Source organism: Parambassis ranga, chromosome 8, assembly GCF_900634625.1.
Source record: "Parambassis ranga chromosome 8, fParRan2.1, whole genome shotgun sequence".
Taxonomy (NCBI): domain Eukaryota; kingdom Metazoa; phylum Chordata; class Actinopteri; family Ambassidae; genus Parambassis; species Parambassis ranga.
The window spans coordinates 6,115,952-6,129,948 of NC_041029.1; the positions used below are offsets into that span (position 1 = coordinate 6,115,952).

General features: G+C 42.6%; 2 protein-coding genes across 9 annotated transcripts in view; one reads left to right on the forward strand and one right to left on the reverse strand.

Annotated features, from left to right (window-relative positions):
- The window catches only part of cep112 (centrosomal protein 112), a 74,135-nt gene extending 64,129 nt beyond the window's left edge, over positions 1 to 10,006 (reverse strand). For 3 of the 5 annotated variants that reach the window (XM_028411730.1, XM_028411731.1, XM_028411729.1), the window contains exons 1-8: positions 9,929 to 10,006; positions 9,492 to 9,597; positions 9,213 to 9,403; positions 8,971 to 9,128; positions 5,078 to 5,162; positions 3,800 to 3,871; positions 856 to 903; positions 704 to 778 (exon numbers count right to left, since the gene is read on the reverse strand). In XM_028411730.1, the coding sequence (XP_028267531.1) occupies positions 704 to 778; positions 856 to 903; positions 3,800 to 3,871; positions 5,078 to 5,162; positions 8,971 to 9,128; positions 9,213 to 9,403; positions 9,492 to 9,591 (729 nt within the window). In that variant the 5' untranslated portion in view covers positions 9,592 to 9,597; positions 9,929 to 10,006. The remainder of the gene's footprint in view (positions 1 to 703; positions 779 to 855; positions 904 to 3,799; positions 3,872 to 5,077; positions 5,163 to 8,970; positions 9,129 to 9,212; positions 9,404 to 9,491; positions 9,598 to 9,928) is intronic. The other 2 variants (XM_028411734.1, XM_028411732.1) reach the window with 1 other exon arrangement.
- Positions 10,007 to 10,700: 694 nt separating this feature from the next.
- The window catches only part of prkcab (protein kinase C, alpha, b), a 73,289-nt gene continuing 69,992 nt past the window's right edge, over positions 10,701 to 13,997 (forward strand). For all 4 annotated transcript variants that reach the window (XM_028411507.1, XM_028411505.1, XM_028411506.1 and 1 more), the window contains exons 1-2: positions 10,701 to 10,867; positions 11,028 to 11,059. In XM_028411507.1, coding sequence (XP_028267308.1) covers positions 10,701 to 10,867; positions 11,028 to 11,059 — 199 coding nt within the window. The remainder of the gene's footprint in view (positions 10,868 to 11,027; positions 11,060 to 13,997) is intronic.

The window sequence follows — 13,997 nt, forward strand, 5'->3', positions numbered from 1 at the left end:
TCTTGTGCATAATGCCCTGTGTGTCTCTCCCTTTCCTCTCTCTCTCTTCTGTAAAGCCAGTCTAACTGACTGTAGCAGCTATGTAAAGCCACGGTTATTACAGACAAGTCATGCTCAGCTATATATTTAACAGTGCATTAAAAGGTGGATGGTGGGAGGAATGAGTGGTGGTTCGGAAGAGTTGGGGAGGGGCACAGGGGACTTCAAAGCATGCTTTCAGAATAGGATTTTCAGCTTAAATCCACATAAGGAAAAACTGTCATCACTGGGAGCTGAGCATTATTTTTGTCTTCTAAGAGGCCTTGGCTATTCTAACAATACAAACCAGGCACATGGATGTATGTACATGGCTGTCGGGTCGTCTAATGCTGTGAAAGCAGTCATGGGAGCTTTGACTTCTGTGTGTGTTTAACACTTAAGCTCGCTGGAATGGATGTGAGGGTCTCTGAATGTCATGTACTGCCTTTGGATATACAAAACACTGACATCCCAGTTATTGAAGAAGCTTTCAGATACTATTAAAAGGAAACTCCAGATTTTAAAGCAGCTTTGTTTAATGAGAATCTGAGATGGTTGTGTGTACATTTTACCACCTTTTGGCACTCATTTTTTTGTTTTCCTGTACCAAATAATACAGTCAAAAAATATATTTTTTATTTTTGGTAAGTGTCAGTTTAGATAGGAACTTTCACTCTGGCCATACCTCTTTACTGTGTGCTAGTTGAGGGGCCTGATCATTGGCAATGGTGCTGTTCCTTCCAAAGCTAGACTTGAAACTCTATAGAGAAGAGAGATAGGTGATGAGGAGCTTACAGGCCCATTTCTTCTATGTCACAATACAAAAAGACAACTTACTGGTGACAGAGGAATGGGCTTTTCTCGCAAATACCTGGGGTTTTCAATCTGAAAGAGTAAACAAAAAAAAACTTTTGACTTCTCCTTCTCATCCTCCTCTGCTAACAAAGCCTCACCACTAGTACCAGAATTTAGCCTCTGTCCTAAATTTGCCATAAACAATGTGGGGTGCACATCAAAAGCCCAGGGCTGTGGCTGGACTCTATTCCGTCAACGCTGGTCTGTTTAGAAAGCCAGAAATGCATCAAGGTACTTCAAGGCTTTGTGTGTGTGGCCAGTCCTGTTCCTGCTCTGAGCCCCTCTTTGCTGTCCCTTTTGTCAACACTCAGGACCACTAATCTGTAAGCTATCCCCGGTCCGTTTACCATCTGACAGAGACAAATGTGTATACATCCCTGCCAAACACTGACACAGCATGTTCTTTGATTACAATATGAAACACAACAGACTGAAACGACTTCACAGCTAAACCACCTGAAAGTAAGCAGGTCACAGTCCAATGTGACTGTGTTACATCAATACGGCTCACTCTCTCTGACGCAAACTGCAAAAAATATCTGTCTGTTGACAACCTGCTGTTTTGCTTGTGCTATTTGACGTTTGTTTATGACCCCATTACTTTCTTATGAACTTGCGCTATCATGCAGCATTTCTCTCTGATGCACTGGGGCTGTCTGTAGGGGCTGCCAACTAGCAGCAAGATCACGGCTTTTCAAAGTAGCAGAGCCGACTTTAGAGATGACAGCAATGACGCCCAGTAAACAGTTCTCTTGCTAATCTCTTCAACACAGGGATGAAGGAAGAGAACAAGGAGGAAGAGGAGGGAAGCGTGGGATTCATTCAGGTTTTTTTTTTTTTTTTTTTTACAAAAATAAGGATTTAATGCTGTGAGGTGGCACAATCCACACTAAGCTAACCCAGAATGAATGGAAGATGAGAGAACATGTCCTGGAAGAACCTCGGAGCTGGGACTAAAATAAACCCAGCTACAGTATGAGAATGAAGACACAATCTAGTTTGTGACAGGTGAACTGGATGAAAGTAACCCCACCTTCTTGGACATTTTGGTAGCTCACACACTATGTGGTGTCAATAAAAGAAGACATTCATGCAACTACAATCATAGAGGCATAGATGCTTTCAATCATATTGCGAATATAGTTAACCGAAGCATCTTTTAGAAAGCATTGAGGTAAGAATTAAGTCATACAGTTGCTAAATTATTTGAACTGATAATACTTATTTTTTGACCCCAGCTTTTGCAAGTAAGCGACAGCCAACACAGCCCTCATGCCTTTAAACAAACAACCAACGCACTTAACAAAGTGTAGAAATAGAAGATGCATGCACACACAAATAAGACAGACTATTCAACAGTCAGTGTAGAGCTACATCAGTGGTGCGTGCCATGATGTGTGATGAATTCCTCCTTAAATCTGGCAATGGCTGAAAAAAAGTGATGAATCAATCAATATTCTTCTAAACCTGTGCCCAGCCTCGAAAGAATGGGGGTTTCTTTTTTTATCTGCAGACAGCCAGTCATCAGATTTGATTGAGGACGGCCCACAGGGCAGGGAAGACTTGTAGACTAAATGCTGTGGTGTAATGCTGGCACAGCGTGAAACTAAACTTGGATTTGGTGCACACGTAAGCCTGTGCGTACACTCTTTTCTCCGCGCCCACACACATGCTCTGCTAAGCACATGTTTGTCTGGCCTTGCAGCTGGCACGGCGTCCTGTGTCATTGGACACTGACGTGGATGGATGGACGGACCAACGCACGAGAGGAACAACACTCCAAATCACAAGGGCCGATTCTCAGGCCAAACAAACACACTGTGAGTGATGGCTTCCTAGGTTCAGACTGGCGCTGATCAAGCTGTCAGCAGCCCCTGTAAGCCACAAACAATGAAATGAATAAAACACTAAGTGGTAGGAGCTACGTTCAATTCTGTTCTGTAGGGAAAAAAATACCCAAGGTTCATTCAATGTGTTCAGGTTAGCATGCTTTATCCTCTACAGGCTGGTGAGTGGATGTGCTAACTGATAAGCTGCTCTCTTATTCGGGCCTGAAGAACCCACCCATGGTCCAGTATGGCTACCTTGCAGACTGAACCAACTTTATTAATACATTCGAGGTGAAATGATCAACACACCAATATTGAATGCTTTAGAACATCTGAAAAAAAACCTAAAAGATGTTCCAGATAGAGTGATACTCGGCTGTCCTGAAATTTCGTAGGAGCTGGGCACTTTGAAGCCGTGCATCTATAAAACTTCTGTAAACTTGAGGGGAGTTTGTGAGTGTGTGTTTGTGTGTGAAGGAACATCTGTTGATTTGAAAGATGCAGGCTTCAGGGAGCGTTGCCAAGCAATGCCTCTTATCAGCGTTTCAACACGGAGGAGAGCAGAGTGGTGCAGTGTACGGCTTCACGTCTGCTGATAGATACCTCAGATTACCCTTGCACTGCAAGAAAGAGGGAGTGCAAAGAGTGGGGCATGGATGGGCAGACAGAGAGAGAGTAAGAAAACAGAGATAAAAAAAGGTAAGTAATGTGGGAGAAAGTCAAAGGCGACAAGCAGGGCAAGAAGAAAAAAAAAAAAGAGGCTCAGCGACATGGAGGTGAGTAGATAGGAAATAAAAGACATGAGGGCAATGCTTATCAAGCCACGGCCTGGTGCACGTCAGACAGAGGAGATAGGAGACGTGCACATATCTTCAAACTCTTTAGTTTACAAAACTCCTTCTACCTCTTCTTCACCTACTCTCACATCCGGCTTAAAAGAGTCCTCGAGAGGTGAAAGGGTGTCCAAGAAGAAAGCATCACTGTACTAGTGATATAGATCTGCTCGGGAGCTCAGAGATTCCCTGTCACTGTAGTGAACTGCAGCATGTTGACAGCTGCATGTAACCAAGAAGCTCAAGGCATGCCCCTGGACTCACCCCCAGGTTCCAGCTGTTGAGACGAGCCTCCAGGTCACTGTCATCAGGAGACATGTTCAGCCCCCCCTCCACCTGCAGTGAAGAAACATGGGGGTTAAAAAGCATGTGTTTACAAAAGAAACCAAATAGAAGTTAAGAGGAGTAATATAAAGTACAGGAGAGAATTTTAAATGATTGCTGACGGTGCTTTGATTGGCAGTTTGGCCCGAGGAAGGAAACAGCAGGCAGCAATGGAGGTTAACACTGCCTGCTGACACAATATAATTCCTATTTTGGCAACAACAAAAGGCTTTTTTAAAAGCTTACAGATATACAGCACGCCCACATGTGTTTTCCTCCCATACTAACAGCAGTCCACTCCCTCGTTATCTCCATCTCTCCACCCTTACTCTCCTCCCTCTCACATACAGTACAGCACTCCAGATGTTTGGCAGTTCCACATCATTTCCGTCACGCAGTAAATTCCACAAGAGGGGAATATGCAGCTAGACTGGCTGTCATTCTTTTACAGCTTTTTTGTTACGGTGATGGGGCTCCGGATTTGTTTTGTACAGTATAATTCGAATGCCTCCAGGGGTTCTGTTGATACAAGATCAATTTACGCAAGTCAAGGTTGGGCAGCAAGGTTGAAATAGGGGGAAATATGTAATAAAGTTGAAAGAGAGATAGAGAAAGGAGAGATGTTGTTGAATTTGATTAAGATCTGTTGGAGTGTGGACCTTGGGTGTACCTCAGCGGAACCGCACTGACGCAGAGAAATCGCTGAATGGGATCAAATGCCCCAGCTGATTAAAATGGCATTAAGGTCCCAGAGTCTTACCCTCAAACAAACAGGGTAAATGTTTTATTTTGATATTTAGGAATGCTGGGTATGCAAGTCACTGGCTGTTCAGAGCAGCGTGTCACAGTCTCTGTGTTGCACCAGGAATTCAAAGCATTGCGTTTAATGTAAGCATGAGTGGCCACAGATGCAGTTAGTGTATTAGCAGTAATGACCTGTACATGAATACATTCAACAGCGAAGAACAGTGAGAGAAACAGTGTTGTTTTTGGTGAAATTTATCAAACTTTTAAAAGTCTAACAGTGAAGCTCTATTTTTGTGAACTAGCAACAAGAAATTTCCTCTGATTTCATAGAGAAATACATCTAGATTAACCAACACTAAAGAAGAAAGAAGAAAACATTGTGTCTACTATTTACAGCATATTGGCCCCTGTAGGTTTTCTGTTAAAATCAATCAAGGTGATTGGCAGTCTGAAGCAAAGTGATCGACTAACCATTCTGCTGTCTTGTTTAGATGACTGTATTACTGGACTGGAACACCTGGGTCGTGATGGGCTCTTCTGGTCATACACCTTTCTCCTGGAAGTGACACACGAGAAAAAAAAGGAAGTGTGAGCGGCAAACCTAAAAGTATGTGTGTGTGTGTGTGTGTATATCTCGCAGTCCCTTTCTTTGTACTTGAATGTGCTTACATAGGCAGCCTGCCTTGCCATTTACACAGATAAACATCTGGCACTGGTTGCATGTTTTTTGCGGTCTGAACAATAACCATCTCTGCTGTACATTCATCTGTTTCCATGCACAGCTTTTTATAACCATATACCTCAATCACTGTCTCTCATCATGTCCATCATGATTTAAACTGCTTATATTCACTGACACACACCCACAGACATACTTTTCATTCTCGCTGTGCTCTCACCACACATGCACACATGCACAGACACAGCAAAGCTAACAATCTCATTAAGGCACACAAGGCACTAATAACCCACTGATGCTAATTGAACGAAGATGTTAGAGAATGAGGAAGATGTAGGCCAGCAAAAAAGAAATGTTAGAGGGCATTGGCAAAACAAACAACTCTTAGAATTAGTGTTCTTTCATTTCATTCTTGTTGCTAAACTCTACAATTTTCTTTACTTTTTTTAGTAAAACGTTTTAGTAAAAGAATGAATTAATCTGAGAATATTTTGCAATCAATTATGATCAGAAATATCTAATAAGCTTCTTTCTCAATTCTATGCACACATGAAACTATAACACTTGGAGGGGGGGCAAGTTTTGCAATTTTGGGCCTCCAAGTCAACAGGTGGATGAGGATAATTGAATCAGATGTGTCTGGAGTCTGAGGCCCAGAGATCAAAGCAGTGGCAAGTCAGACCAGAGCTACACACACACACAAAGAAGAAAATGAGAACACCATGTAGAGCCTCAGAAGCTGCAGCTTGGCTGATTAAAGCAACCTGACATCCATACCCCAGCCTGACCTCCAAGTGCAAAGCCAGTGGGCCTGGGTCTCAGCCTTGGGCACCCTCAGGAAAACAGTCTGACCTTGGGACACTGACATCCTCATGCCCCTGTACACACTTCACCATTACCCTACACCACCTGGAAGAAGATCAGTGGAAAGACTCTGGCCTCTGAGTGAAAGATGTGAGCGGTTTACACTAACATTGGACTGTGAAGACATTGTTGTCACACTTACCCAGAGAAAAAAAGTGACAAGGGAAAGGGGGGGGGGACTAAGAGATTTCATATGTGGATGAAAAGCACAGATGGAAGACAGACGTTTGAAAGGGGCAAGAGGAAAACAAGGCAAGAAAATGGGGGAAAGAAGAAGACAGTAGTACCAAAGCCCTCTTCACATGCTTCTCTATATAACCCTCACACACTGTCTTTACCATTATCTGCCTTCTCTGAACACAAGGCGGCACACTATAAGAAGACAGAGTGGATGTGAGAGCTAATCACCAAAGGGTTTCGTATGATCTCTTGACCCACACTGACTGCCTCGGTTTTCCCACTACTGGCTAAAATGCTGCTATAGACAAAGCAATGGCTCCATCTTGTGGCTAAATTAGGAATAACACAAGTACAGACGAACGCCTGCTGGCATTTAGCCTGGCAGTTAGATAACTGTCTAAACACAGACAGGTACATTATAGAATATCTACTTTGTGTAAAACAGAAATAACATCTATTTAACACAAAAACGACATCCCAGCCTAGCCTTTAGATGTTGAAACTTGAATTGGGCCATACATTTTTACAAGCTGAAAAAAAAGCTCTGCCTATCACCTGACTAATGTTGAGTGAGACAGATCAAACGTTGCCACATCACAAGGAGGAAGTCGGACGAGTTCCTTCCATTTAATCTTATCTAAATGAGAGAGACACATAAAAGGGCTCATGGCCCAGCTAATTTTCTCCATCAGGACGTTAGCCTGTGATCTGAGTGTCTTTCATGGTCAATCAGACACTGTGGTACGCAGCAGTCTGTTTCCCACAAAGTCTTTCTATCCACACCCTCGGTGGCAGACAGAGAAGGGCTCATTGGTCATACATGATGATGTAAAAAGACCTCAATATTTGACTAATTTTTTTCACCAGTCTTTTAATAAGTTGACACAGATTGCGGGATGTTGACGTCACAGACCACCCACAAATCCAACATTTGTATTTTTGTAGCCAGCCGTGTTGTAAATACAATTAAACATGCCTAAAGCAATGTCTACAAAAATCTACCTTAACATAAATCAACAGACCTAGATGTTATCCCTGTTATGTAGAAAATATTTTCTTTTCCTTTGTCTGCTTGTGACATCATGCACATGCTTCTGACCTAGGACCCACGCTTAGGAAATAGTTCCTACATGAAATTGCTCCCAACAAGGCAACTCACAGCAAAAGAATCTCGATGGATAAACAGCACTAATACATATTTTATTTTGCAGTGACTGTCCCTTTAATCTAACAAGCAAAAAAAACACAAAGGAGTAGCCACACAGAAAGGTCCCAGCAGACCAGTGTGTCCAAATCATCCACAGCTTGCCTTGTTGTGATGTAACTACTTCATCGCCTAATTGTAATGACAACATTCCATTAGCCTGACAGATTACTTTCAATTAAAACTGTCAGCAGCGGGCCTGCACTCCGTCTTTCGCGGTGCCCTGGTGTATATTAAGCTCTCTTTACTACATTTACAGTGTTCTCTTTTTATTATGCTAATGACTGTATGAAGCCACTGGGCTCTGATTTGCCTTTCCTTCTTAATTGGAATGAAAAACCCCCAGCCAAAGCTAACATCATTTTGTCAAGCCCCTGAACTGCCTGCAGTCAAAAGAAACATCCCTGAGCACGCTCTGAAGATGATTTAGTAAGGCATGTTGACTTCATGTAGTATACACATAGTTGTATACCTGAATGCCACCAATAGTTTTAATCAAGCTGCAGAGTTCAAGCATTTTGGCTGATTTTCACATAGGAATAAAAGCCAAATGATTTAAGAGACACACTAATGAGCTACTAAGCTTTATCTGAGCTTTCTTCTGTGCTTCCTGGGGGGTTACACCCTAGGGTCAACAACTGGGAAAGTGTAAAGAGAAGAGGAACAGAAAGATGGGATAGAAAATATGAGTTTTTCCTCATCCCCTCATGCTGTTTTCAAGTGTTTCTCTTTGAAAAGTCAAAATGGACAGCTCATACAGTCTGATGCAAGAAGATGGCAATGTCTTTTCAGATAGCGCTGCTGAGCAAATGTGATGAGCAATCAGTCACAAAAGCTGTGTGTATCTATCTTCAGAGCCAAGCTGCATGTTTTTAACTTTTTAAACAGAACGCATGGATAAATAACTCATGCATCATCCTCTATATCTGACTAAAAAGGTGTTTTTCTCTATATATCAGAGAAGTTAAGTCAACCAGCAGGAACAGGTGAGACTGCTCTTTTCAGCAGTAATATAACACCATCCTATTATACACTACATAGCCATAACTGTTTTTACTCTGTAAAATGTGATGCAATTTCAACAGACTGATGACCTCTGAGTGTCATTTTCCCCTCCTCTGGGGACAAAAGAAAATTTGTTATGCGCCCACTTAGAAAAAGTACAATAAACTGTACAATTACATGCACATCTAACTGAGAGGAGCTCTTTTATCTGGCAAGGAAGCAGCTTCCCAGCATAATGCAAACAGTTGTGTAAAGCAGAACAACAAGCAACAGAAGATCCAAGCGATAAACATCCTCAATGTTTTTGGTGCACCTGAGAAAAAGATTAATTTTCACAAAACAGTTCTCTTTGATGTGCATTATTATCACACAACAAAGCCTGAGTATGAATTGTACATGATGTGCACACATATATTTGTAGTTGAAAACTACCTTTGATGAAGTGCGATAGGTGTAGAACTAGGTTGATCCTTAAGTAGATCCATGGCCAGCATGCTGTCTCCACTACAGCCCCCCAGCTCCCCTGTCAACCAGTCAGGCAGGCCTCTTCCGTGTTGCTCAGCAGACAGTGGCTCATCAAAGTAGATGGACTAGAAATTCAAATTTAAGCGATAAAGTTCATGATGGCCAGTTAAGTACGTGGTAAACTTAAGAGATGAAGCGTTTACTCTTACCATGTAGGCAGGCAGTGTCTTAAGACTTCCAGGCTCTGGTTTTCTGGTGAAGGGCAGCTCGAGGTTCCCTCTTTTGAGCATGTGAAGGAGCAAACGGGCGTACATGTTGCGGGTCTTATGACCTATCAGTCCTGAACCACAAGCAGCTGGATCACACAATTTCTTTATCCACTGGGCACAATGCTGGCGCTCTGAGAACATCAGGAGAGAGGGACCTTATGTTAACAAACCAATAGTGCAAAACAGACACTAGCTGCATTTTAGTTGGTAACATTTCACCTGTCCTATTAGGGTGTTTCAGGACATATGGTTTCATGTCCAGGAGATGATGGTCAAACTCAGTGTCCAGCTTCTCCCATGAGTCCTCGTGTCGGCTCATGTTGACCTGATGGGATGAATGAAAGAGCAGAATACGGGAATAATAAAACGTAACTCTATTTACAAGCACTACGAATGCTAATTAGCTCAACAGTGTTTATAGCTGAGCAGTTCGTTAACCTATAAACGTACACAAAACAACTACATATGTACAATCAGACATGTCAACAAACCCGTGGGGTACTAGCTAGTTGAAACTGATTAGCACACTGAGCGCATACATGTAACGTTAGCAGAGCTACAGCTCGCCTTTTCGCTCTGTTAACAGACTAATGTCGTCCTGGAATAGTGCACGTTGTTTGTTAAAGTATAATTTATTTAAAAAAAACGCGACTTACCTTGAGCGGTGGTTTCGCCGCTCAAAGACGGTTCAAAACTTCCTCATCGACGCAACATCCGTTTTCCGCGGTGACGCGGCGCCTAAACGTTGCCATAGAAACAATCCCCTGCTTTATTTCACCTTCATTTTCTATTGAATTAACTCAGTGGCATTCACTTTGGTTATGTCATCAAATAATAAACAGTTAAACAATTTGTTTACAGACAGAAGACCTATAACACTCTGTAGGCTACTGTTTTCACCGTTTAAAATGAAAGAGTAGCTTTAGTCCACACGGTGGCGCTAATAAGATGCAGTTTGTGGGTTCGTCAGCTACTGATGGAGGGATGCTTCAAATACCCGTCGTTATTTTCTGCTTTAGAAATATTTGGGGTCTCTAAGACATTTAATGTAACATTACAACCAAGTTGTGTTTTGATTTATTTACACTGCAGATGTTAAAACTCACTTTATTTATTTTGTCGAGGTTGAGTGAAATTTGAATTTATTATTATAGATGTAACCTTTAAAAAAAAAAAAAAAAAAAAAAAAAAAAAAAAGCTGAAGGTATATATTCCCACGGTACGTGAAGAAAAGCTTCGCCGACGTCACTCTGAATGAAAAAGAAGCGCTCAGCTGTAGTCCAGGCAGAGGGGAGGTGTGCGGTCCAACAGGAGCCTGCTGAGGGGGAAAAAGCACCAGCACCAGTCCAGAGCTGCGAAGAGAGACAACACCACAGAAATCGGACGGGACGACAGAAGTTGTGGCTGTGTAGTTTTTTTCTTTTTATTATGGCTGATCATCTTTTGCATTATAATGACTCGGCTGGCGTTGGGAACAGATTCGCCCGCAAAGGTGCTTTGCGGCAGAAAAACGTGCATGAAGTGAAAAACCATAAATTTACTGCGAGGTTTTTCAAGCAGCCGACGTTCTGCAGCCACTGCACAGACTTCATATGGTGAGTTTTACACAAATACCTAAACTAATAATTAAAAAAAACTCATTTGCATTACTTTTTGTTGGGCAAGTTTGATGTTTACACTCTGATGTTTACAAGTTTCCCATAGTTAGGCTACTTTAACGCACTACTTAGACACAACTTTGTTTTTTCCTTGCAGGGGATTTGGGAAACAAGGATTTCAATGCCAAGGTAAATACCACCGTTCTATATGCTGTGTGTTCTGATGTGTTTAGTGGCAGAGCTGGCGGCACATAAGCCCATCTGACAGCACCATTGTCTGCATGACCCAAGGGAGAGGTCCAGCTCAATACATGCCTGTCAGGGTTTAATGCCTGATTCACTCTGGATAAAGGTGTGTCCACATGTCCATACTGTGTCCACACAACATTCAAGCTGCAAATCTTAACTGCACAGTCAGCTTTGAATTGTAAAGGTTTCTTTTCTAGATGAAGGCTCATGTGTTAAGGGGAGAACAGGCATCTAAACAAGTTAGTGATAGTAAAAAGCATCATACATGTGAGGGATTTTCACACTTTTGCTGCAGCTGGTGGTCTTTTTGCAGGTTCTTTCACAGATTTCACATTTGTGGTATCTTTCGTGCTTACAGTACCAGGTTTGGGGCATTAGGTCGCTGTTCCTCTTGTAGCCATTTTTTGACTGGACGATGTATGTTTGAGGAGGTGGGGGACGCATGGCTGGTTGATTGACCCTGTGTAGAACCTTGACTTTTGGGGTGCTGATGTCTTTTTGCAGCAAGCGTTTCATGTGATCACGCCTCTGAAGGCACTGGCAGGGGGGGGAGGAATCTCCACCCGTCCTGAAGATGGATAGGGGAGAGGCTCCTGTAGTGTGATGGCAGGTGAAGCTCCTTCATAATCAGCTTGGCCATACCCCTCTGAGACTGCATTGGAATTTAGATAAGGCTCTGTATTCTTAAGAGGATAGTGGAAAAACCTCCTCAAAGACAAGATGAGGTTCTCCGTCTGCCCCAGATCCAGATCCAGTGCTAAAATCCCGTTTTGTGGAACCACAGGCGGGGTTGGCCATCCCATAACCACTGTTAGCTGGTTCAGGAGACATTGCGTCTGTCTCGGAGGGGACAGGAGGGGCAGGCTCAATGTATGCTATGTGACCAGCAGAATAAGGACCATCATTTCCAGTGTTTTGAGACACAGGCATGCTGTTGGCTGAGGGAGTCTGGATAGTGCTTGGACTGAGCTCACCAAGGTTCTCTCCCCTCCAGTCTCTTGACTCAGCATTAAGAAGTCTTTCTACCTCTGCTGTGGAGCTGAGGGTTTGTTGTAGCCTGCATATGCAAGGCCAGGGGTGCTCGTAGGCTTTCAGTTACTCAGTTGATCAATAATGATGAACCAATATACATCCAGGCAACCCAGGAAGAAAGACAAAAAAATAAATCTTTTAAACAAACCACAAGCTCAGAAAACATCAACAACTCGTAGTCTTCCATAAATAGAATTCAAGAGCCATTGATCCTAGCTGAGAAGCAGCACCCTGCACTCCTCAGAAGGTTCGGCCTGTGACGAGCAGAATAAATGTGGGCCTCACTTTTATATCAGAACTCCAGCACTTAACAAAGACAACCATCAGCAGCTGCTCACAGTCATTAGCGGTCAGGTTGCTGACTGGACTGATTCAGTGTGGAAATCATTCTCATAAATATTCCCAGTCAGTTTATACCGGTGGGGTTTGTAATATTTTGCTGATTTGACCCAGTAATTTGAAGAAAAGGACATTTCACCCCCACTGCCAATGACTTTGCCAGTGGTAGATTTCTCTTTGAGCCTGTGGAGAAAAGCTTGACTATCTGAAAGGCTGAGTCACATCTTAAACTCTGTACTGGAGGACTGAGCCAGCAGTGTTTGGCTTTACATGAGCATGGACGTCTGGCGTCATGCTGGCCCTCGAGACCAGAAACCGGGTCCTCATTGGAGGCTGATTTTGCTTTACTCTAGCTCAACATGTTTAAATGAGATTATTGTTTCACTAAATCTTTGACATCATATTCAACATGTTCTGTATGTTGTGATTTATTGTGTTTTTGTGTGATTCCATTAGAAAGTGATATATATATATATATATATATATATATATATTTGAATGTGTATAAATCTCAGTTTCAAAAGACCCTATAAACCTGGATGGAGATTGAGCTGAGCAGTGCTGTTTGTCAGTGGAGTGTGAGTGCATGGTGGAAGTGGGCAGACAGATGCGTGTTCTTGGATGTAGTCGGACCTTCTTCTTGCTCGAGCGTACTTGAGAGATGCTTCGCTTTTTGAACCATATAGCGAGATAATCCCCAGAGGGGGCGTGATGTACTCTCCTCTCTCTCATTCCTTCATAGGATGGAGGCATAATGGCTTTTGTAATTGATGATGAACACTATGGAGACATGAAACAGGGATGTTATCACAGACTCGGAGAGATTTTTAGTTCAAATATTTATCACTAAGGTTCCAAATCAAGGCATGAACTGTATGTAGTACCCAAACCTATGTAAAGTGCTTGTCTGATGCTGCCTAGGGTGACAGTGTTACATGTGTGAGCCACATGCTCACAGGCTGAACATGTCGCTTCTAACAGTTCTTCTGGGTGGTCCTTTATATTTAATAATTTCCTCGCAAGCGCTGACATCCTAAACACGGGCAGATTAATGTTGCTTAAAGCTTCCTCCTGTGTATTAAAAATCACATAGCAGTTCTATTTAAATTCTCCTCTGATTCCCTTAACTCTACTACACAGCAGTGAGTAGTGGTGTGCCGCCAAAGTCAGGGTATGGCAGAGGAAATATCTTTATTACAGAAGGGCTGTGCGTGGGTGGAGGACCGAGCCCCTGCAGCTCCCTGTGCACTGACTGCTCTTCCCTCTTATTCTTAAAGGTAATGTGTGCTTCTCAGAGTTGCATTATAGAGAAACACAGGTGAATGACTCACTTCATAAACAAGGTTATAGAGCTCGCTCCACAGCACGCTTGTCTTGTGTTCTCATGCTCATTGCACATAAAGTTGTTGTAAGATTAGATATCTCATTAGTTTGGTGTCACTTTTTATGAGATACCATTGAAATGCTGAATAAAAGCACAGCTAGAATATTTCTTTCGACAAGGTTC